We start from the raw sequence: 24,881 nt of genomic DNA on the forward strand, positions 1-24,881 counted from the left end.
CAGAAGACGCAAGACTGCCTGAGAAGGCATTTGCTCAAAACTGATAATCTTAAAGAGAAAGATCACCATTAACCAGACTGAACAGTAACCCTAAAATTAGAGACTTCTTTATTTAAAGTTGTCAGCTTGAAAACTGGCATAAAAAAAGCACAAAAACTTCTAACAGCAGGTGCAGAAAGGGTTATAATGCAGCACTCACAACCTAGTTCAGTTTCAGAAGCTTCTCCACTGACCCTGCATCTTCTGAGCATTAGTGAGTGATTCTTCCCTGTTGGATAAAACACCTCAGTAGTCGACCTGGTCTGGAGGTGCTAAGTGCAACAACTAGGGACCCACTCTGGGGTGGTTACTCCCCAGTGCATGGATTAGCAGACTGCAGGAAGGCCAACAGGCACAAACAACACTGCAGCAGAAGAGGCATGTGTACATATTTTCCCTATCTAACAAACCAGATCAGTGTATTAAAACTTCTGTTCTATGTCCTAAAACCTTTTTGAAAAATGAAAGTAATAAATTTACTTACAGAATATGCCTTTATTTTTGTAGCATCCTGTTCTTTTTGCTCTTCTAGTTTTCTCATTTCCTCTTTAATATTTTCTGATTCTTTTTGCCAGCTTTCCTTTTGACTAAAACAGTAAAGAATTTTCATTTATTATAAAGAAAGACCTGATGATTTTTAAAACTGTAACTTCAACAGCAATTCTGAAATATTGTAAACCAAGGTACTTACTTTTAGCAGTAATATAATATAATTTGAAAAGCACATGATAAATTATAGATGGATTACTGAAAAACAATATCTAAATGTTTAGCTACAGCTGGTTAAATGATGAAAATAATTTTTCAGTGTCTTATTTGTTCTTCAAATGTATATTATAATGCAGAGATATATATGCCTTACTTTCCTACTTTTTTGTCTCCAAATCTTTCCTTCTATTGCATTTCTTTTTATTTCAGATGCTTAAAGGACGTAACTTCCCACACTTGTGTTGTTATTTCAGTTAAAACCCAAAACATATCAAGATTCAGATCATTCAGCTTCACTTTTGCCCACACTACTTACCTCTATCCATTTTTATTTATTTATTTGGGAAAAAAAACAACCAAACCTATGATCCCTCAGACATGTCTAATAAGGAAGATCCTACAGACTATATGGCATAGCTTTAGACTAGTTTAAAAAATGGTTCAGCAAAGGTATTTTAGAAGTGGTTTTTCTCTTCAAAGAGGTATCTAAATGTCTTAAATAATAGAGTAAAACGAAGAAGAATTAACAAAAATTCTTTGAAATTTACTTTTAACTGGATGCCAAGTCAAAGAATCTCCTCCTCTAACTTCAATCTGTACCAGGTTTAGAGAAGGAGCCTTGAATCATCATTTTATCCCTGTCACTGGAGATACCTCACCTAGCAGTAAATGAGGCAGTACATTACAGCCTTCAATAAAAAAGCCGCCTCTTTAATGCCTAAAAAAAGAGATAACATTGTCTGGGAATTTAGTTGATTCAAAGAACAAGAAGAAGTTTCTGAAAGGTTAAACCCTTATTCCAGAAGCCATCTAGGTAACTGTTCAGTCCAATCCAGAGAGTATCCAGCTAACAGTTTGTTAATTGAAAAACCCAAATCATCACAGTCATCCCTATCCTCCCAGGAGATGAAAATACTTTTTTAATTTTTTTTGACCGTAAAAATGATTTTATGGAATTTAGGTTCACTGAAGCATATAAAATAACTAGAAGTCCAAAAGAAAACCAACCACAAAATCCTGACAACTTGAAATTTTCAGAGACCTCTGACTGTATTTGGACAGCAGTTTGCTTTTTTCCCCTCCCCTCCTCTCCTCTCCCAAAAACCTATTACTTGAAAGCAAGAACCCATACTTGAAAGCAAAAGGAAAAAAAAGTCCATCATACCAGGTTCTAGTAAAATGCAAGATATCAGATGCAGAAAGCACAATGAAATCCTCATAATAAAATATGCAACATGAAAAGAGTCCAGCAGAAGATGGTTTTGTGGGAGTTTTCTGAATCCTTACAGGACTAAAGAAAATGTATGTAGTCCATATCCAAACATGGCACCACTTATGACATTAACCAAACTACTTCAACACAGCAGCAAGTCTTGTTCCAAGACTGTTAAATATTTAGATAATTGAACTTTCATAATTCAGGAAAGATAGCAATACCTTTGATATTCTTTATACAGCAAGCCTTGTTGATGACGAATTACTGCAAATTTTCGCTTGTACTCCTCTACTGCATCTTCTAATTGTTTAAGTAACTTCTCTTTGTTTTCCAGCTCCTAATTATTATTTTCCAAATAAAAGTACAGAAATTATTAATGTAGGTTTTACACATGAAACTAGCAATTTAATCAAAATGGCAGTCCTTTGTGTTTTCATGATAGATGCTTCTGCCATGAACTACAAATATGAAATATGCATTTTCTTTAGAAGCAACAGATGAAAAAAATCCAATGAGCTTCAGTATTCACATTAATAGGTGTGAAATAGAGCACAATAGCACTGCAGATTACAGCCCTCCAAGTTCAAATCAATATGACCTGTAGCTAGCCCACAAAGAATACTAACTGAATGTCTAACTGGCAAGTGGCATTTTCTTCTCATTTTCTTAAATACTCTTCTACTATATAAGCATACAGTTGAAAAAAATTTTCGCTAATGAAAGAATTAAAAAAATATAAGACAGAAAAAGATAAATTAGTAATATTAAAAAGGTAACTTCTTTTTTTACTCCAATTCTGAAATAGTTCGTCATTACTATAGCCTGTTTGCTATGCTTCCTATGGGAATCACTTTCAATGAAGTGATTACCCATTCCTATGGGAATCTGTTTCAATGTATTTATGCCTTTATTTACAGTTGATGTATTTTTGACAAATAATGGAATGAAAATTCATACAGTAAATTAAGAGACCTCGGCTCTATAGGGAAAAACTGTTCAAGGAGGATTTGCACATGCAGACTCAGGTGTGGAATCCAGACAGCAGTAAGAGAGAGTTTCACATAGAAGGAGTGCAACTGTGGAAGCAGAAGGAAGAGTGGCCAAATAATTAGATCAAAATTCAGACTTAAAAAAAATCTGAATTACTGTCCAAAATTTAATTAACTACTACCTTTCAGGCTTACAGCACAACAAAATACCTATAGCTTTAAATTACAGAATATCCCAAAGAGTTTAGTAGATGTTGGAGCACCAAAATAATTTTGGAGAGATCTCTCATGCCAATACACTGCATACTACTGGATTTTAGAGGAATTAGATACATGTCATGAATACTCTTTATTTCAAGAAATACATGTGTTACCTGTGTAAGATGTATTAAATATTCGTTCAGAGAATTAATTGTATTAACACTTGAAGGAGTCATTCCTTCTGGAAGATTCACTGTTTGGAAGACAATATTGGCATCTTCTGACTGATGTAGTAAGCAAATTTCATTTTTCATTTGTTCAATCTAAAGACAGGACACAAAATTATCATAAAGAAGTAGCTCTTGCTATTAAATTAAAAAAAAAAAAAAAAGATGAAAAATATATTGCTACATCAGTTGTTATTAACAACTTAATTAATTTTCACTTATATTCTAAAACATTCTAATACTCCTTAAAATAGCCTTTTATAAATGCTATGGTTTCATAAATCAATAAATGCATAATAAATTCATCCAAATTTATCAAATTACCCCAGCAATCAGAGCAACTACATTTATCATCACGGTTTTATTCCAAATTGTTTAAAACACAGTGCATTCCTGCTCCTTTAGTAAGATTAAGTTTTGGAATGAATTATCGAAATTGTTGCTTAACAGTTTTTTTCTAAACAATATTTGCCTTTTCGTGTAATTTGAAAGTTCTCTGGTTCTCTAACAGTATGTAAAACACTATTTTAGAAGATTAGTTTCTGGCAAATCTTTTTGCATCACCAAAACTGTCATAAAAGGCAAAATTAAACTTGGCTTCTTGTAAGATAATATTTCATTCCTCATTCCTTCCCTGGAAGAACTATTCCACAAAATAAATTGTACAACTTAAAACAAGATATAGGACTTTACAGAACGACTCATCATTTCAAAAACTTAATTTCTGTTGCATATGTACAAATAAAAAATGTAAGATCCCAGGCTTTTTTTAAGAAATAGATCTGTGAGCTTTTTTGGACACAGCTCTCCCCAGAAGGTCGGCCTGCTTAGTATTTAATATGATGGAATTGCAAGGATAAAGTAACATTAAGAAGAGTAGGATCTGAAGTTAAAAAAGATGAATTTATAGGTCCACTACATAAATTTCAGGAAAATTTGTACAATGCCACTGTTCACGTAAGCTAAATTTAGTGTCTTATAGATCGTGCAGATTGTTCTAAATTATCAGAACAGCCACTTCTGAAGTAGAAAATAAATTATATAAAATAAATTATATACCTTTTCATTGGCACTTGCCAGCTGATTAGACAAACTTGTTGCTTCCTTCTGAGTCTCTTTAAGCGCCTGTCTCAGTTCCTCATTTCGTCCTGTAAGCTGGTCAACCTGGGCTTTCAAGTGCACATTAGCATCAAAGATGCCTTCTGAATTCTTTGACTCCATTGCCTAATGCAGTAAACAGTTAGTTAACATAACAAAGAAAAACTGTAGAAAATTTTTAGTTTCTTCAGAGTAAACTGGAACCCTCTAGTTTAGACTACATGAAATTAGCAAAAAGCATGACATTTTAACCCTGTAAATCCTATAAAGCTAAATAATGATTTAGAAAGCAAACTCACATGAACTAAGCGATCCAGACTAGGGATTATTAAGGCTGTTTCTCCTCCCTTCATACTAGAATCCTTCTGCATTTCCTTGATGGCTTGCAATATTTCTTTCATTCCTTGTTCAAGTTGTTTATTCTCTTCTGATAACTCTTTTACTGTAATAAAAAAATTGCAAATCTATTACAAAACACTGAAAAAAAAATTTAAGATTTCTTAGGACATTTCATCATGATACTTGTTGATTTGATAAATTAAAAGAATGTTCATGTTGTACATACATAGGCATAGGCAATTATGAAATTAAAACCAAGAGTTTATAGGAAAATCTGGAAGGTGTATCTTACTGATGAAATATCAAGAAAAAATAATTAAATGCTTCATGGAAACACAACGGACTTCACTGAACCTTCAAGTCTTGAATGTTTATTTCACTTTAAACTTCTTTAGTAGCCTGTCTAACTTTTACCAGTTAAGAAACATGGCTGTGTTGGAAATGCCTGGGTGTAACAATAAGATATCTAGGAATTGCCAGTAAAAAGGAGCATTTAAATTATGTGGCTGTCAAGGACTCTCAAGACTTCTACCACCTGCAGTTTTTCAATTTTCAATGAAATTCCAATTCCAGCACAAAACGAGAAGTCTGAAAACTAAAAAAGAACACAACAAACCTGTCAGGACATTCTCTGCATTCAAACAATATGGCTAATCATCCTGAACACCCAGGAGTGAACAGCAAAAACTTGAGTAGCTTCACTGAGTCTATTTTAAAAATTCAAAAAGAATTTTAAGAATTCACATTCTCTGGGTAAAAAAGTTAAGCTTCTTGTCCAGAGAAAATAGAATTATTTTCAGTTCTGAGTTTTCAAGCAGCGCATTTCAGCTAACATAGATATATATGTAAGCAGCAAGTGGCTCTACTTCCCCAACACTTCCTTTGCGCCTACAATTACACAAGTTGTTTAATTGTTACAAGTGGGATTACTCACACACTTAAAGACTTTATTAGGTCTGAATCAAGAAGGAAAACCATGAGAGATAATTTTTTAATGTACTTAGTGTGAATAAACTATGTTTCATGTACTATCACTGGTTAGGTAACATAATATATGTGTATTTACACATACAAAAATATACACTAATATAAACACAAGATTTTTTTAACAAGTCAGATATTTATGATCACAATTATAGAAACAGAACAACTAAATAAACAAACTATCTACAGGTACATGATAATATTCCCTAGTTTTAAAACAGGCTGCTACTTACATTTAGATTGAAATTTGGCCATTACATTCCTGTTTTTCTCCAAATCTCTCTCTCTCTCATGTAATTTAGTTGCAAGATTTTCATTCTAAAGAATGAAAAACATTAAAAACCCAATAAAGTTTCTCCTAGACAGAAAAATACGCAGAATCTAATTTTAGCAGTTAAATATTTAAGTCCCAGATTTTTTCAAATTTGAAATATGCATTCATAAACATTTCCCCATCCACATACTGATTTCTTGCCTAAAAGGGAACAGAAATGGATTCACTGGAACAGTTACATGAGGTGTATCTCATGTAACACTGTCCATAGTGAAATATGTACTCCTGAGTCATGCAGCAGCTGGAACAGCAGTCTGGTACAAACCAGAAGTGTGTGAGGCTTTCTAAGCTGTAGCTCTAGTGATATGAAAACACCAAGAGCTTCAAAATTCAGACTTGTGTTTAACTAGTTCCCACTCTATCATATAGGCTTACATGAACCAAAAAAGTATTTCTGCTTTTTTTCAAGTGATTTGAATTCTCATGTATGCCAGAACTTTTTCTAAGTAGATTTCCCTTCTAAGACGAAATATAGCTAAAAACAGGCTTTCTGTTTTCAGCTATATTTTTCAATGTCTTCAGAATTTCAGCTGCCACTACTCTATCTGCAAGTGTGTTTGTGCATTCCACATTACATGAGCTGCTAGGATGTATTTACAAAAAATATAGAATATTCACTGTAGTAATGCACTCCCACACCCGAGCAGGTGTTTCTATATAAGGGAAAGAGCTTCAGCTTACCTTTAAACATAAAGAAGCCAAACTAGAAAGTTCTGTTTTCTTTTCATCAGCATTGGTCCAGTGCCAGCACAAGGGCACTGGCTGGGCTTTAGAAATGTCTCTTGACAGCTGTACCCACTTATATTGGCAGCAAGCCAATCCTAAGTCATTGAGTATTTATAAAGGTGCACAAAGGAACACAAGTGCTTTTTGGGGTGTGCTAGCAAGGTGTCAGGGCTTCTCTGACACCTGTGCTCAGCTTTTTCTTTTGTCTCTGTATTGTTTACGTTGCTTTTATTAAAACCTTTACTTTAAAAAACACCCCTGAAGAACTGCCTCACTATAATTTTAAGCCATTCTGAGAAGTGCAGGACATCCTCAGAGACTTGATAAACCTTCACGTAGCTTATTCCATTCTGGCAATGTGCAAGATTTTATCGATTCACTAGTCTTCTAAAAAATACTACAAATTATTAAATTTAGGATTTTTAAAAAGCACTTAATAAAAGCCCCTAGATAATTATTTTAACAAATATTTACAAAATAAGTGGGTTTAATTTTTGAAAGAGAAATACAAGAAATGTTCATAAACTTGCTTTATGAACTTACCTTTGCTTCTACTTCAGCAATGTCATGTCTGCTCATGAAATCCAACTTCCTTGTATTCTTTCCTTTCTCTTCAGTAAAGCTATCAGTCATCTGCATATTATCATCATCCAATCCTAAGTGCAAGTAGAGGTACAAGTAATAGATTATTAGGAAATTTTACTTGGTCTACAATCAAAAGAATACACTCCATTTATTATATCTGAGTTCTAGTTTTCTACCTTTCCATCTGAGAATTATGGTACCCTGAATGGCATGGAATTGAAATCTTAAAATTTTTGAAATACATGAATTAATTCAATTTACTGGAAATTTTGGGGAGATCATCCTGCACCTATTGCAAGGCAATGACAACTCAAGAAGACTCTGGGCTGTAAGATCAAGAAATTCAAACCCACCCATTCTCTTCCTACAGATTCAATGCAATGTATTTAGCCTTTTTTATTTAAACAAACAAGTAAATATAAAATAGCTAAATTAACTATAAACAGGATGTGTATACTTAAGTATAAACAGTTTTTGAAAGAACAGTTTATATTAAAAGCATCCTACCTATTGTTGCAACCCCTCTTCCTTTCTCCTGAGCCAACTTACGAATGTGTTTTTTCAGTTCAATTCTTTCCTCTTCTAGTCTTTCAATCTGCATATTATTATTCATATATTATATTCAGATCAGTATTTCATTTTGTTCAAATGCATTTTTATTACACAGCTGTTACACAAAAATAGGATTTATCACTTACCTCTTGCAAAAGAATACAGTTTTCAGCTCTATATTGCTGCTGCTTCAGTATTTTGCTCTTTCTGAATTCATTTAAATCAATAATTGTCTTTGGCTCAAGACCTAAAACAAAGTTTATCACAGTTATTCATTAAGGAGGAACATTAATGTTACTTAATGTGGTTAATTTATATAAGAACATAACTAGAGAAGTAGAGATAAAAAAAGAATTTGCTGATAGCTTAATATATTTCAACTATCTATAAAAATGTATAGCTATCTCTATAACAAACACACATCTTATACTCCACGTATTAAGAGCAGAAGAAAGATTAATTTTACCTCAGCTGCTCAAAACACAAAATGCAATAAAGTGGCACCCAAAATTAACTTTACTTTGTTTAAATTCGTCTATTAAAAAATAAGCTTATCTGAAGTTTTCTGTGTTTCATCTAGCATTACAACTTCAGGATGCTGTGGTTTCTAAATACCATATTATGAAGTTTATTAGGTAGTATGTGGTTGAAGACGAATCAAAACCAAAGAGTAGAGAACCTATTCTCCTACTTCCTTCAGTCAAAGGAACCTGTATGCCAAGTTCATTCATGCAGTTCGTCCAAATTAATTAAAACTAGTTGGAAATATTAGCAGACTATAATAAATTATTTCCAGTGACTTGGTATAGTAAGAAATTTCCATTATAGAATCCTATTTCAATTTTTACAAAACAAATAATCAAACATGTATTGCATACCTAAGCGCTCTCTGAGTTCTTCATTTTCATCAAGGAAGTCATTTATTTTAAGTTCAAGTTTATTGACTTCCTTAATTAATGACTCAATCTCATGTTCTCGTATTTTGACTTGCTTTCTTAAATCTTTGATTTCAGCAACAGCGTCTTCCAAGCCATATATTCCCTGTAAAAACCCCACACAGGAAGTAAGAACAAAACAACCAATAGAAGACTTACTGAAATAGATTATAAATCTATCTTTCATCATTACACAGACAAGAAAAATGTTTTTCAACCTCTATCACTTTTCTGCACTATGCTTAGTGAAAGAAGTTACCAAATGAAAAACAGATCATATATATCTGTCCTTGACTACAGAGGAGCCTGCATATTTCAAAAGTGAATCTTCCAACTACATGATCCTTTGACAAATCGTATCTTGAGTGTTCAATTACTGTTCAATACAGAAGGGAAGAAGGAAGGGGAAGGGCACTAAAGTAATTTATTTATTTAATTAGACCAAATAAATAAATATGAGAGGACAAAACACTCTCTTAAAAATATGATTAATACCCTGTCCACCCTGACAAACTGTTTACCAGTTCATAGTCTCTCATTCTTTTCAAAGTTTCAACAAGTTCTTTATCTTTTTCTTTAGCATGTGCTTCTGCCAATTCTGCTGATTTCTCAGCCTCCATAGTTCTCTCTTCTAGCATTTTTAACTTTTCTTGCATATCCCCAATTTGGTTCTGCTGAGTAAGAGATGAGTGACCTGGAAAGAAAAACCTGGATGTTTGCATTCAACTAGGAATTCTTGCTATCTGCCATTAATCAAGACAGAAACATTTCAGAAAACATTATGAAGCAGATTTTCATTTACTGCTCTTTTAAACTGGAAATTACAAGCCACTACATATAAGAGGTTGGGTTTTCTTCCCCTCCAACATTTCCTCCAAACAATATTTATCATAAGTGAGTGCACAGAAGGGACATTAGAATTTATTTGAAATTACAACTTTGCAATTCTTGATGGAGCTGAGACCATATATGTTATGCTCTAACTTTTGCGGATCAGGTATAGTTTTATTACCCATAAAACCCACTGAGGTAATCTGGATAAATTTAAATGCTTCACAAATGTTTAATAAAAGAAAATTAAGAAAAAAGATTAGAGGCTAAAATTACTCAAATACTGGAAAGTTTTTCCTGTATTTCTAAAAAATAAAAGAATGCACAGTAAACTTGTAGTTTCTGATTTTCCTGATTTTGACATTAATACAACATAGTTATGTTACCTTTATCTTTTTTGAGATCATCTTTTAATTTCTCAATTACAAATGCATTTTTCTCCATTTCTTTTGTATACTGTTCAACTTGCTCAGTGAGCAATCTTATCTGAACATCTCGTTCTTGCATACCCTAGGCATGCAAAAAAAAGAAACTCCATTAAAAGATCCTTCTTTACTGACAGGCAAACTACCAATACAGAACACCACATGCAAAATGAAGAAAATACATGTACCTAACACAAAACAATTTATAGAACATCAAATATACTATACTTACAACAGAGAGGTCAGATATTATCTGGCAGTTGGGTATATAAATGCAAAGCAGGAAAAATAAAAAAGAAATTAAAAATAAAGCATTCAAACACAGAAAAATAAGCAGCATTTTAGTATAATGATTTTAAATGGAAACAGTACTCTCAGAGTTTGCCAACGTTAGATGAAAAGTTTCAGCTGATATAGTGTAGGGGTTTTAGTATTTATTCTCTCTCTGCGGGAGGGAGAGATTAGGAGAAAAAAAACAAAGCAGGCTTAAGCTTGAAAATAAACAAAAATAGTTTTATTAACACACACTAAAAGAACGAAAAAAAAGTTGAGAAAAAGAAAACTTAAACTAAAACAGAATGACACTTAAAACACGCTTCTCTCCTTTTACAAACTATTAACTTTCTTATTAAACAACATAGAAAGACATAACTTGAGATTTTCAGTCAGTTTATTTAGGCATAATCACTCATTATTTTAGGAGAAGAGTCTCTCTAAGGTTTTTTTATGAAGACGTTTGCCACAAGACAAAATAGTCCAGTGCTCCCAATGTCACACATCTGCTGCTGACTGGAGTTTTTGCCGACTGGGATGTTCTATCAGCAAAGCTTCTCAGTGTATCTGGGGTACTATTTATGAATACTTTTTCTAGTCTAAAATCATCTTTGTCTCAAAGGCTGAGACCTCCTTTTAACCCAGGAACAGGGGCTTTCAAGTTCCCCAAATAAATCTCAATCACATCAGTCCTCAGTTTTGATTAGAATAGCATTCTACCCAGCAACACTAAGATGCTACAAAGAACAGTTCATTTCTCCATAGTTTACCTTAAAGAAGTCCAGTTAAAAATGTCCACTTCTTCAATCCTATTCCAATATTATTAATTCTTTCACTTCTAATCTAACTGACTTCATTTGGTGTCTGTTCTATGTACCCTCTGTTTTCTTTCTTCTTTTTCTCAAGGAAGAGTTGTGCTTTAAAAGTTCCATGTTGCTAGGAAAGGGTTAAATCTGCCTGGGCCTGCAAGGGCCACGTGCAAGCCTCAGGCTGCAGGAGCTGAAGAAAATGCAAAACTGTGCTATGGAGGAAGCAGGTAGATGTCCTTTTTTATCATCCCTCGGTCTCATCCAGGGCGGTTCAGTTTAAAGTTGTTATGGAGCTGCAGGCTTTCTTTCTCTGCTGCCAGCAGCAGTTAAAAGCTGGGCCATGGCTTGGCCCCTCTGCCGTGGCCCTGAGCCCGTGGCCAGCACTGCCGAGCTGCAGCCGCTCCTCTTCCCTGCCGGCAGCAGGGGAAAGGGGCTCAGCCGGCCCAGGCCCTCCCTGTGCGGGCAGCGGCCCTCAGAGGCCCGGCCGGGCCCAGAGGGGCAGCAGGGCCCGACCCGAGCCAGCCTGCCGCCTCTGATGTTACCTCATGGCGGATTCCGAAGCGAGAGAGACAGATTAGCAGCAGATTAGTTTTAAATGTCCCCTCCAAAGTCACATTGACATTTCCCATTGGTCAACTTAGCTGCCAATATCCCGTCCAGCTTTTTGATAGGTCCCTGTCCTCCCCTCCCAAAACCACACCATGGTCATGGCAGGGAAAAGCATTTCACATTTCTCTATAACCAGAAAACAAAATTGTGCCAACCCATGAAAATCCACCCCTGGAATTACTAATTTAAAACTTATTATTAAAGTTACATACAATATACAGCTTTTATTGACTTAAAGCAATAAAACTACTTCACTTCCAGATATTTTACTTTAATTCTACTTAACTAATATTTGCCTTGCTTTTAAATTCTCCTAATCGATCTTATCCCACAAGTTTATCAAGTGCCGCATTCTCCACCAAATTTGTAATGGTTTTATTAAATTAAAACCAAAACACACAGGTTTCTTGCAGCTTCCTCATAAACAATTGCCATTGGGAACTGAGAGATGCAAATTCAAGATTGCAAGGTCTAACAATCCATCACACATGACACGTGAATTGCAGACAGCTTTTCAGCAAGCCATCTAACTTTTAAAAATTCGTACCGTATCTTGTTCTGGATGTGTATACATTCATAGGTACACACAGACTGTGGAAGAGACTTCTATGTACACTATCCTATTTCTGTACTTGTACACAAACCTTAGAAACAACACAGAAAGCTCAATGCTATTTTTTATGTGATGAAGAAAAAAAGTGGTAAAAAATAAAAAAGTGACTTAAAAAAAGTTTCAGGCATTAATAATAATATAATGTAAAATAATAATACTGTAATTTTAAAAATGCAAAAATCTCAAGGTCCTTACTTTATACTTTGGGTACTTTATACAATGTTCTGAAAAACAACTTTCAGGCTTTCTTACAAATATAACCACACTTGAAAATGAAAAGTAGAGAGCTTAGCAAAGTTGTGAAAACCTAGATATAACCCTTTAGAATATGAACACACATTGAAGGATAGCAAGCTCAGTCCATGTATGCTGAAAACACATGCCTAGTTCCACAAAACGTTTCAAAATGCCATGCTAAGAATGCATCCTCCCTCCCCCAACGCCCCACAAAAAAGCGACCTCTACAGCCATATAATTAGCTAAAACCCAGCAGCTGCTTATCAAAGTTACTTTCAGCTGCTTTCCTCTTCTGATACCTAAGGCTGATTTGTACTTCTTGAGAAGCTATCTGTCACTAGGTTTGGAAGTCTGCTGTCATGGGTTGGCACAGTTTGGTTTTTAGTTAGGAAAGAATGTGGAGTTTTGCCCTGTCAGGACCTTGGATTTGTTTTGGAAAGGACAGAGACCTATTGGAGGCTAGGTTGGGATACTGGCATCTGCTTTGACAACTGAGAATGTTGAATGTGACTTTGGAAAGTACCCATATAAACCTTGATTTTGTTCAAGTCAGCCCTTTTCCTCCTGGCCAGCTGAACAGGTAACATCGAGTGGGGCCTGCTGCTCCCCAACCGCACCCCCCACCCCTTTGTGGGGGGAGCTGACCCGAGGCCTGGCCGGGCTCCATCGGCTCCCGATGAGAAGCTTCTGCTTAACAGCAACTACTCTGAAAACCTCCCTGGAGCAGGGAGGGATCTCCGTCGAGCCCCTGATAACAGCTATGAACAGCTATGGGCCCAGTTGTGCCGAGGCCGCCCCAATTGTCACTGAACGGGGTGGGCAGAAAATCACAGGTTGTATCTCTCTATGTTGTTTGCAAGAAAGTTAACAGTTTGTGAGGGGAGGGAAGAGTGTTTTGAAGTTTTCTTTTGGCTTTTTTTGTTTTTTTTCAACTTTTCTTTTCAATTTTTTTAGTGTGTGTTAATAAAACTATTTGTTTATTTTTAAGCTCAAGCCTGCTTTGCTTCTCCTGATCCTCTCCCACAAAAAGAAAGTAAACACTATGACCACTGCATTAAATTTGGCAAACGGAATTTGGCAAACATGATACTACTACAACTGCATAAATATATCTCAAAATACTGCTCAGTTTATAAGTACCCAAATGTAACAAAAATGTCGTTACAATTTACTTAACTCGAAGCAAGGCAGGAAATCATCCTGGAATTGGAGAGAATGGTTTCCAGAGAGACTATTTCAGGGTTCCTAATGAACCACATTATTTTGGGGGGATGGGGAGGGAGTTATATTTTTTAAGAAAGTTGAAACATTCAAAATCATGAAGAACTATGTAATTTTGCATAAATATGAAAGATACACAAATTCAGCTAGCTCTATCATATGATGAACCACAGAGTTAATCAGATGAGACAAATGAACACAGAAAAATAAGTACTAGGTAAGGCTGTTCCTTAACGAACAAATGTAGTGGACAGAAGCTAAGCCGTATTTTAGAAACACTACATAATAATTAGAAAAGATAAATATGGAATTAGCAGAGCCAGCTACCAAGAGTTCAGGTCATACATACATATGTATGTACAGAGAAGTTTCCTTTGTGTATTGTCTATTAAGTTAACTTTGCAGTGGACTGAATCAACCTGTCTCATAATTCTCAAAATTAAGCATTTCATATTTGCAAACAATGAGAGATTAAATATATATTTCATCAATAGCATATCTACTTAATGGTGATCTCTATGTGTGCAATCTCTACATGAACTGTACCTGCTGAAGAGACAGTATACTGTTTCTGTCTACATCAAGTTGGACCATTTTCATTTTCTCTTCCAAGTTAAATAACATTTGCTGATACTCTAGGAGTTCATCATCTTTTGAAGCTAAGATTTTCTGAAAAGAAGATAAAATGCCATCAGAAAACTTGAAGTAATTCCTAAAAAGGATTTTAAAAGTACTAAAAAATACCTTCCATTCTTCAACTTTTGCATTTACAGCCACCATGAGTGGATCATCCTCCTCATTCTTTGCTTTCAGCTGGTCTGAAAGATCCTGGACCTAGACATGCCATTTGGATGAACACCACATTATAAAAAGGTTTGGGCCTAACCAGTATATATGTACAAACACACTATATCAAGCACATAATATTTAACAGATTATTATTACAACAACAAGGGAATGACTTTTGAGAACAGTGCATGACTAACACTCTATACAAAAAAAAAAATTGTGATCTGCAGTCAAGTTTTAAAATCTGTACCACATTTAAAGATCACACTGCTTTTAAAGAGCACTACGTTAAAGGAGTGTGTGGTTTTAACTGCACAGATAGACGGTTTTCGCTTAAGCTAAAATATGAAAGCAGAGTAGAAACCTAAAAAAATTTATACTAAATAATGAGTCATTTCTTACTTGAAATTTGTACCGATCTGTCTCTTTTCTCAATTCATCCATAATAATATCAGACTGTTGCACAATTAGTTTCATTTTGGTATATTCATCAGTCATCTTCTCCATTTCTTGCACTGATTCCTCAAGGTTTTTCCTCATTTCTTGGTTTTGAATCTCTAAATTCTCATTAGCTTCAGTCAAATTCTGCAAAAAGAAAGAAAACACTGCCTTTAGAAAGTGCCCGTCTTAATACCTGCATAAGAACTTGAAAACCTTACATGAAATTAGCACAGAATACTGTATTTTCCCTCTAGGTTAACAATTTCAACAAATCAAACAGCAAATTTGACATGTCTCTCTCCCTCTAACTTCATTACCTCTACCAAATTCCAAGATGCAGACTGTATGTATGACAGAACCCTATCATATTATGATTTCCCTTACTCCACATGACTTTATCTGTAAATTGACATAGTGTCAATAAAACTCCTATAGCTACTCAATAGAATGCATAGGTTTTTACCTGAATTTCATCCAAATACTGGACAAGCTCAGAGCTTCTTTTGAACAGCTGTGATGAGTAATCAGAAACCTCTCCTCTTCGTAATGGAATTGCTTCTCTTTGAGACTCTATTTGCCTCTGATAGTCAACCACATCGTGACGCAATTGTTCATTCTGCACAAAAAGCAATTCAAACTTAAATCCATGTCTAAGAGTTAAAGACAAAATTGTTGCATTTCTAGAGAGCTAACACAAAGATCTATGACACACAAAACCCATCCAAATTTCTACAGTCTGCTTTTAAAAGTCTTCGAAGCCTCAACTTTTTCTTTATGTGGTTTTTCCTCATATTAAAAAGGAGAAAACAAGACCAAGAGAACAAAGCATAAAAATTAGAAAATAGAAATTAGCTTTGCTTTTGGAAGACTAAATATTAATCAATATAAAGACAAAATAAAATAGTTTTTGTTATACCTCTGCACGCACACATACATAGAAGGGTATTTTGACAAATGATTATTAAGGTTTTACCCCAGAACAATAATTAAACAAATTTACTTGGCAATAAATATTTAAGAAAAACACTAAAAATTCAAAACCCAAATCCAAGCCAAGCTAATGCACAGCAGGACTATTAAAATTGAAATGTAGAGGCTTCATTACCTCAATTAACTATGTTTCATTGGAGCAGAGGTATTACACACTTACTTTGCACTAGTAAACAGGAAATGTTCCAAAAATAAACATAACACCAGAAATTATAAATACATATAGTAATATATTTATTTTAAAAGTTGAAAATACGGTAAATCAGCAATGATTTTTGCTAACCTCTCTCCTGAATCTGATGTTTTCATTTTCAGCATCTTCAATTCGAAGAACAAGCTACAAGACAGAAAACCTTTATATGCATCCCTGACACCACAAAGAACTCCAGAAAAAAAAAAGAAAACAAATGCACAGCCATTCTATTTCATTAGTGGTTTCTTTTTTTTTTTTTTTTACTTCAGATGCTTCTTTTAGAACATCAACTTTTCAAAATATTTGACAGAACAGCTTCTAGAGATGTCAAGCTCAAGTCCTTCTTACCTGTTCATTCACTTTCTTCTCCTTTTCCAACTCTTTTTCTGTGTCTGTTAACTCTCTTTCTTTTTGTTCCAATTGTTTTTCCAGTTGGCGGATCTCATCACGCAAAAAACGTGTATCACGACCACCAGCAGATTTTTGTGCCATCTTATGAGTGTTAAAATACTATTATAAATATAGTAGATACTCAAAGTAGAAAGAATTTAAAAAAAAAAAAACCAACACCAAAGCAGATGCTAAGACTAAAATAAATGGGATTTTTCAAGTATAAAATAGTCAAGCAATTATTCACCCAAGACTGATGCATATTCAAAAACACAATAAAAAGTGTTTGCTAAAATGTAGGGCTATTTCATCACTTTATAAGAGTAAATACTACTCTAAAATAAAATAATTAAAAGACCCCACGAGAGCATTCTACACACTAACAAAATTTTAAAACATACCTCTAATTCATTTTGAAGTTTCATCAGCTTGGTTTTAAAATTATTTTCTGTTAAAATAGAATAGTTATAGTGAATTACCCAATAAGGTAAGAAACACATAAAGCAACAATGGTTAACCTTAGAATTTAAATATTTGGCTTCATTGAAGCAATTGACTTTAGAGCAGTTGGTACTTCATCCAGTTCTCTAAAAAAAAGCCATAAAACAGCAAGAACAAAAATATAAAAAAACATTTAACAAATCATTTAGAAACAGCATAGAAAAGCTTGCTTACCACATCTGGCTTGCTCTTCACCAGCTTTTTCAACTTCTTCTAGTGCCAGTTCTACCTCTTGAGTTTTCATCTGAGAAAAGAAGCATCACAAGCAAAGAAGAAATATTTACCACTACCATAAACTAGAAGATTGTTCCACAGACCTCATGTTTAAAACAAACTTATTTTGAGAAATTTGTTTGCATTTTCCATCTATATAACTATGTTCTTCCAATTCACTTTACTTCCCACTACTAAATTCCAACACCTACACAAGAACACACTCTGGTGCAAGCACACATTTAGCATACAAATTACCTTAGGAGTTAACAGTATTTTCAGGAAGAGGAGAAAAAAAGAATAATGATGCTTACATTTAAACATAAAAAAAACCCAAACAAAACCAACCCAAAAAAAACCAAAACCAAAAAAAAAAACCAAAACCACCACCACAAAAAACACCACAAAAAACACCAACCCCACAACACCAATCAAAAGCAAATGTGTCTGCAGAATTGAAGACAGTAAGCATGAAAATACAAACCTTCAGTAGTGATTGAGTAATTTTAAAAAGGTGTATCATTTTTTCTGCAGTTTCAGTTTTTAAGTCTTTCCCATCAATCTAAGGAAAGAGACAAAAGTGGTTTTACATGAATATCAATGAAATCCACAAAATAAATCTTTCATGTACGTGGAGGACCAGAGACAGTTTAGGGAAGAAGGTATAACAAAACCCTTACATTCCCTTTTTCTCAAGCACCTTGAACATGATATCCAGCAATCTGTCCGCTAGATCCTCTTGATGAGGCAGAGTATCTGGATCAACTTTCATAAGCTTCTTCCAGTCTAAAATGGGTGCCATATTGAAGGTATGACTTTTTTTTTCCTGCAACAAATATTAAAATAACAGTTATCAGGTATTATCAGTGCAAACTAATTTTAGGTCAAATAATTTAATGGAGGCTGGCCACTGAACACACCAAGTGATTCTAATAAGAGTAACACTGATTAACATTCTGTTCACATTTTGATCTATTGCAAACTAGGAGGCTAAAATAAAACTGTTTTTTTCTTTATGTTGAAAATTACACCACGCATACTCAATGACAATGAAGATCAGGACACAGGAAACTTGTACTTTAACTTGAATATCCTTGTTTTCTTCCCCATCTCTTAATGTGGTATTTTTATGCCAATGAACAAACACAAAAATAATTATTTCTAATATTTAAAATACAACCAACACCTTCTATAGTTCAATATTGTGAGCACTAATTCTTGACATTGTATTAAACATCACTTCTTTTTGATTAGAATACTTGAATTGACAAAGGACAATAATTAACCGGGAAACTTAGAAAAATCTCATCAGAAGGTGGTGGAAAGTTTTCTTCTACTGCTTACCTACTGGTTGATGTGGGCCACAGTGATTTCTCACATACCTGGAAGTCAATGCAGTATCTGAAAAAGGCAGAAAGGTTTGGAAATCTTTGGTTATCCTCTTCTTTGGAGCTGTCTCTAGACTTTCTGATCAAAATTTCAAAAAGCAAATTCTGCCAAGTTTAGAACAGAACATTTTTAATCTACTAAATTAAGAATATAGCACAAATGGTTTAGAAAAATTAAGAAAGCAATAAAGCTAACTAGAATAGTAAATGCAGTATTATTCAAAAAACTAATGGCACAGCAGGGGTATGTATTTTATTTTAAAAAAAAAATCAAGCTAAATCAGTAACTCCAGTAATACTGTCTGCTGAGCACAGTATTTTGAGATCTGATCCATCATGCACCCTGTTCATCATTCAGCAGTTTAAAGACTCAGCAACTGAAACCTCCTTCCTTAACCAAAAGGCTGAAACTGGTGTTACTTTCCAAAACTAATATGCCTAAGCATTCTGAAAGAAGAGCTGCCAGACTCAGAAATAGAGTTGTATGCTTAAGAGAGGATAAAAATAACCTTCATATTTTCTGAATATGCGAACTACTTGAAAGGTCCCCTATATTTATTATATTTCTTCAATGTTTGCTAAACATAAAGCATGCATTACATTCAGTCCATGACTTCACAAGGACGACACCTTATATACATTACTGTTTTTCTGTTTTGTTCTAATGGCAAAGGATAATACAAGGAGAATATTAGCACTTTGACTTATTCAGTTAATTGAATACTGCTTGATTTCAGCAACATACCTGTCTATGGACCAGAGTTCTTAAACATACTCATTTTTTCTTAAACAATGAGATGTAGAACTTAGGAGTTTTAAATGCTCAAAAATCAAAACTATTCTGAAAGCAAATACACAAACTTACTACTGTTAATCCTTTCCTACCTTCCATCTCTCATTTACCTTTTTCCCTTAACTTACAAAATATTATCCTAAGAAAATATCAGTCCTAAAATTTTATCCAAAAGGAGAGATATCTGTACCTAAACAACTGAATCCAACTTGTTGGAGACCAGCTATAGTAAGGTAGGGGCATACAACCTATGCACAGCATGAGAACTGTGTTCCACAGTAAATACGTAATGTGAGAGAAATTATTTAATTGAAGAGTTTTTCATCATTTCACTCATCCATTGTCCTCAACTAAAACCTGTTGTTTTAGTAAACAGATGATCCATGTGGTGAGATGCTGAGCTCATGGGTCTACAAAACATGCGAAAGAGATTGGGATTTGGTATGAGTTACCACAAGATTTTCTAGACTTACTCAGGGAATCAAGCATGCATAAAACGGCCAGATGTTGTAAAGTTCAGCAGACTCAGACAGAAAAGGAAGTCTAGAGGGTATGTGTTCAAGTACTACCAGAACAGCAATGCCCTGGACTGACTACAGGAAAACACGCACAGGCAGCCAAGCTCACATGGTGATACCTTACCACCAGTGAGATCAAGCACCATTAGGAAGAGCGGTTCCTCTCCCACCAAGGTGTGTATAATGGGCAGTACAGAGTCATGTGCGTGCACTCGAGGGGGACTTAATACCAAGAAACACCACAGTCGCGGGAGATGGGCTCTGCTAACTCCGTATTTGTTTACTTTGGGTAATCCAGTTTAAGTTACTTTTGACTTTCCAATTGTATTTACTCAGAGTAGCTCTGTGAAGCACAAGATCTTAATTACAAAGCTCCAGCCAAGAGAGGATCTTTGCAGCGTTCTCATTCTCTCCTGTTTGGCATGTCCCAGCCACAGGACACAGAGACAGCCCAGGATCCCTCCATGCTGCTAAGACAATTTTATCCCCGTTTCATTCCAGCTCTGCCGAATTAACAAATGCCTTGTTTTGCAGCCGCCTTCCCAATGAGGCGCAGCGGAGGCAGCAGCCGAGAGCAGACACAGCGAGACGCTCCTTCCCCGGCCTCAGCCCGCGCCGCCGTCTGCGCCCGGACGTGCCTGTCCAGGACTCCGCAGGAGCGGAGCGGCCCCGCCGCCGCCCCCAGTCCGGCCGTTCCCGAGGGAACGCGGGTCGCTCCGGCCGGGGGCAGCTTTTTGTCTCCTTGCCCGGAGCACCCCCCGCCCCGTGGCCTCACCGCTCCCGGAGGATGACGGTGGCCGCTGCCAAGCGACGCCATCAGACACTCCCGCGGACCCGGATACTCGTGGGCGCAGGGAAAGTCAGCGCTCCCGGGGAACCCACGCACAAGCCCCACGGCGCCAAGCGAGCTCTCTCAGTCCCGAGGGGTAGCCAGGCAGGCAGGGCGCGATCCCGCCCGAGCGCGCCACTTCACAAGGGCAACGGCCCCGAGCACCACCCCCGCCACCGGGCAGGCTCCCCGGGACTACAGCTCCCGGCATGCCTCTGGGCCAACCGCACTGCCCACCTTTTTCCCGACAGCTTCTGCGAGGCGGAGAGCGGGGCGGCGCGCGTGCGCCATATGCGGCGGCGGAACGCGCGGTGGGTGGCGGCTCCGGTGGCGGGGCTGCGGCCTCAGTGTTTGTTTGCCCCGGCTTCTGGTAGGGCGTGCACGGCGCGCTGCGGTGGGGAGGAAAGGAGGAGGAGAAGAAGAAGAAGAAGAAGAGTGAGTGAGTGAGTGAGTGAGTCAGTCAGTCAGTCAGTCCGTCCGTCCGTCCCTCCCATGCAGGTGCTGCCCACGGTAGTTTCGGTCTGCTGACTGTGCCTGCCGTGCCGCGTCGGTGAGTCCTCCTCGCCTACTGGGCTGCGGTGCGGCCCCGACCCCTCACTACGGCGCTTGAACGGCGTTCGGGACCGCACCCTGGCTCGGCCGCCTCAGCCTGCCCTTACCTTGCCTGCCTCGCCCCAGGGCTGCAGGTGACGTGCTGGTTCCTGGCCGGCCGGCGGGGGGTCTGCGGGGACTGCTGAGTACGCGAGTGCTTTGGGGGTAGGTAGGGAATAGTGAGGGCCAGAAGGCAGGGGAAAAAGCATATCTATAAACTACTCAAAACCATTGGGTACTGCTGGCCAGCAAGTGTGAGTTTTGGTAGTGGTCTGGTAGCCAAGGAAGTTAGAGATCCTGTGTTTTAGTTAAATGGGTGCGAAGACGTCTTTGCAAATAAAAAGAAAACTAGTATCCAGGTGTATTTATCTCTTTGTGTTTGCTTATTCATCAGCTGTGGAGAGCTGAAGTGGATTTGTTCTGTTTTGTTTTTAATGGTAAGAGAAAGGTGATTATAACGTTATCTTTATACTTTTGTCCTTGCTTGGATTAATAATGGTTTTCAATTTTTTTGCAATCTCTTGGTCAGTGTTAATATTTAATGAAGACTGACAAGATGCAAGATGCCTTGTGCTCCTTATAGTTATGCAGCTTGTTCCAGTCACAACACAATTCCAAAGACTTCTATATCTCAGCCAGGGGTTAGTTAATTATAGTTCCATGGTGGGTGCAAAAAACAGACTGTGTAGTTAGGGAGGGGAAGGAGACTGGGTTATATTTAATGAATGGGTGATGTTACTAAAAATAAAATTAATTATGGTTAAGTGTAAAACAATTATTTCTTCATAGCAGGGACTTTTATAGGTGTAGGAAGTGACACAGAAAATAATGGCACCTTACCCACAAACTAAGCCTTCAGAAAATGAATCTTTCTGTGCTAGAGAAAAGAATCCATTGATGCTAGAATGCTTCTGTATAGGAGCTCTTTTTTAAATCATCTTCATCATCTTAACAAGCTGTTAATGCCAGTACAGCTGTTTAATGTGCATTATTTAATATGCATCGGCATTTTTGAGTGTTCTGTTGCAAAATCAGCAGAGAACACTTTATTACATTTCCTGGTAGTGAAACCATACCTGGGTTGTAATTGTGTAGTGCAGCTAGTAAAGACCATTTGTGCAGAAGTAAAAGGTTTTTGGGGTTGAGGTGGGAATGGAAACTCCAAAGTGAGAAAAGGGTAAAAAGAATTGAAGTATTAACCCCACACAAAATGAGAAAACATTTAAAATACAGTATGGCTTGAACCTAGTACATTAGTTTTTCTTACGTTTTGCGTCACCTCACGTGATGAACTTTGTGTGAGTCAATCTTCTTTTAGTGGGAGCCAAGAAATCATTTCAGCTCCGTAGTGAATGGTTTGATCTACTCTGATAGAAGAGTGACATGGCTCTCTGTCTCCTGGAGCCGTGACTCCATTTTTGCCTCATCTAGCTTGAGAGAGAAACCACAGCCAGAAGGATTTTTTTCCTTCAGGGCCTTCAAAGATCCCAGAGGCTGCAAGCCTTTTCCTTTAGAGAGAGCAGGCGTCCGTCAATGGCAAAAGGAAAGAGTCTGCCCTTGGTCTGGGAGGGAAATCACAGCTTTATTCAGTCTTTTTCCTGCCCCCGCAGGGTCAGGAGCCCAGTCCAGTTCCCATCCTGGTCCCAAGAGAGGGATTTCCACCTGCTCTTTTTGGTTTATCCGGGGGAAAGGGGCTAGAGGCAGGGACAAGCCACTACCCAATCAGGGACAAGGTGGGAGTGGAACAGGGTTTGGTTACATTCCAGTGTGGGAGACTGGGCAGGGAAAAGGAGCAGGGACAAACCTCATGATACATGGTCCAACCGAAGAAAACGTTACAAAACCCAATATAAAAATGAACTACAACAGAAGAGTTAGACATACATGTTAAATTACAGCTTTGATAACAGTGTGCCTTTGCAAAGACCTAATAGAAAATCTGCACCATGAAAAGCCTAATGGAATGTTATTTAAAGTACACAAGAAATCATAAACAGACCCAGCATACTAAGTAAGGACAGAATAGCAGAGTCTAAAGGCTGTGTTTTCAGCTTATACCTCACATGTAGCTTTTGTTCATTTATTCTTCGGAGTAAACAAGCATCCAGTTTCTGCTGTTGCACTTCTTGAACACCAGCAGTGGTGATAAATGTTATTTTAGAGACGCTTTCTGCATCAGTGAGGCCACAAAAAGTTTTATGTAGTTACTCTAAATGGAACCGTTATTATTTTGTTACTGTTTGAGTGTAGCAAAAACCCCTAAAGTGTTGACATTGAAATGTGAGATTCTGTTACAGATTTAAGTTTTTGAGTTATGAAGTGCAAGCTAGACCTGTGTGATTTGTATTTCACCTGACTCTACCAGTTGCATTGAACAAATTGAAGCTAAGCCGCCAGCTAAACCAGTGTCTTCATCTCACCCATTTTATATTGTGTTACATTTTGGTCCGTGTTTGTACCACTGTAACCTAAAATGTCCCTGGTGTTAGTTCAGCTGCTTGGTTGCTACCAAGTTCTTTCCCGAGGGAGATCTTTCATCTGGCCTGCAACATATGTTCAGACTTTGTATCAGAACTGCAGTGCTCTTCTAATTAATATGTCAGAGCCATACGAAGAGAAGCCTGGAGGCCATTACCTTCCTGTGTAGTGGAGAGTATTTCCAGTAGTAGTCCCATGCCTCTTGATCTGGTAGTGAAAATCTTGAAGAATAAGGTTTTCACAATAAAACTTCTCCTATTGTATTTATCCTGTTTTAGGATCTCAAGATGAAGGGGGAATCCAGGCATGTTTTTTACTTTTTCTCCTCTCATCTTCCCAAATACTTCTTGCCTTCTAGATCAGATTCGAGCCCAATCATTTAAATCTTAGCAGTGCATCTAAGTTGTTTTGTACTGGAGTTGTACTTTGGAGTGGCATTTTTAAGAGAAGATAAAGTTTAAGACTTTGTTGGAAAGGCAAAACAGAAACAAAATTATGATCTCTCTTTGTCAGTAAACACTTGTAAATCAGCAGAAAGAATGTGCAGTTTAAATCAAAATAAAAATAAAGGTTAGCAAATTGCAATACAAATGAAGACATTATCAGAGCCGCAGATGCTGAATCAAAATGCTGTTTTTAAGTGACTGTGCTACTGGTTTGTATATATCTTTACTGATATTCATCAGTTCAGCTACCAGCTCTTGGATGAACTAGTTGCTCACCTGTTCAAAAATAAAAATAACTACAGGAGTGGTTTTAACAGCTCTTTTTCTTCCACCATGGATAATTTGAAGGTTTTCTGTGTCAACTGTAAAT

At 36.7% G+C, this 24,881-nt stretch overlaps 2 protein-coding genes across 15 annotated transcripts in view; one reads left to right on the top strand and one right to left on the bottom strand.

Moving 5' to 3' along the window:
- The window catches only part of CEP290 (centrosomal protein 290), a 67,513-nt gene extending 46,389 nt beyond the window's left edge, over window positions 1-21,124 (bottom strand). The window contains exons 1-25 of one of the 3 annotated variants that reach the window (XM_040061477.2): window positions 20,943-21,124; window positions 18,813-18,869; window positions 18,169-18,294; window positions 17,953-18,030; window positions 17,430-17,499; window positions 17,156-17,202; window positions 16,713-16,874; window positions 16,455-16,508; window positions 15,645-15,797; window positions 15,143-15,325; window positions 14,696-14,785; window positions 14,498-14,620; window positions 10,422-10,442; window positions 10,151-10,274; window positions 9,455-9,627; window positions 8,877-9,039; window positions 8,145-8,245; window positions 7,954-8,041; window positions 7,405-7,517; window positions 6,035-6,119; window positions 4,778-4,920; window positions 4,440-4,604; window positions 3,327-3,476; window positions 2,185-2,300; window positions 524-626 (exon numbers count right to left, since the gene is read on the bottom strand). In XM_040061477.2, coding sequence (XP_039917411.1) covers window positions 524-626; window positions 2,185-2,300; window positions 3,327-3,476; window positions 4,440-4,604; window positions 4,778-4,920; window positions 6,035-6,119; window positions 7,405-7,517; window positions 7,954-8,041; window positions 8,145-8,245; window positions 8,877-9,039; window positions 9,455-9,627; window positions 10,151-10,274; window positions 10,422-10,442; window positions 14,498-14,620; window positions 14,696-14,785; window positions 15,143-15,325; window positions 15,645-15,797; window positions 16,455-16,508; window positions 16,713-16,874; window positions 17,156-17,202; window positions 17,430-17,499; window positions 17,953-18,030; window positions 18,169-18,270 — 2,607 coding nt within the window. In that variant the 5' untranslated portion in view covers window positions 18,271-18,294; window positions 18,813-18,869; window positions 20,943-21,124. Of the gene's footprint in view, window positions 1-523; window positions 627-2,184; window positions 2,301-3,326; window positions 3,477-4,439; window positions 4,605-4,777; window positions 4,921-6,034; window positions 6,120-7,404; window positions 7,518-7,953; window positions 8,042-8,144; window positions 8,246-8,876; window positions 9,040-9,454; window positions 9,628-10,150; window positions 10,275-10,421; window positions 10,443-14,497; window positions 14,621-14,695; window positions 14,786-15,142; window positions 15,326-15,644; window positions 15,798-16,454; window positions 16,509-16,712; window positions 16,875-17,155; window positions 17,203-17,429; window positions 17,500-17,952; window positions 18,031-18,168; window positions 18,295-18,811; window positions 18,870-19,839; window positions 19,885-20,942 lie in introns of those variants that run through there. The other 2 variants (XM_040061476.2, XM_040061478.2) reach the window with 2 other exon arrangements.
- A 150-nt stretch (window positions 21,125-21,274) lies between these two features.
- TMTC3 (transmembrane O-mannosyltransferase targeting cadherins 3) overlaps window positions 21,275-24,881 on the top strand; it is a 30,003-nt gene continuing 26,396 nt past the window's right edge. The window contains exons 1-2 of one of the 12 annotated variants that reach the window (XM_040061490.2): window positions 21,371-21,431; window positions 21,495-21,546. The gene's annotated coding sequence lies outside the window, so the exon portion shown is untranslated. Of the gene's footprint in view, window positions 21,547-21,570; window positions 21,683-24,881 lie in introns of those variants that run through there. The other 11 variants (XM_040061486.2, XM_040061484.1, XM_040061485.1 and 8 more) reach the window with 11 other exon arrangements.

Source organism: Hirundo rustica, chromosome 4 (assembly GCF_015227805.2).
Source record: "Hirundo rustica isolate bHirRus1 chromosome 4, bHirRus1.pri.v3, whole genome shotgun sequence".
Taxonomy (NCBI): domain Eukaryota; kingdom Metazoa; phylum Chordata; class Aves; order Passeriformes; family Hirundinidae; genus Hirundo; species Hirundo rustica.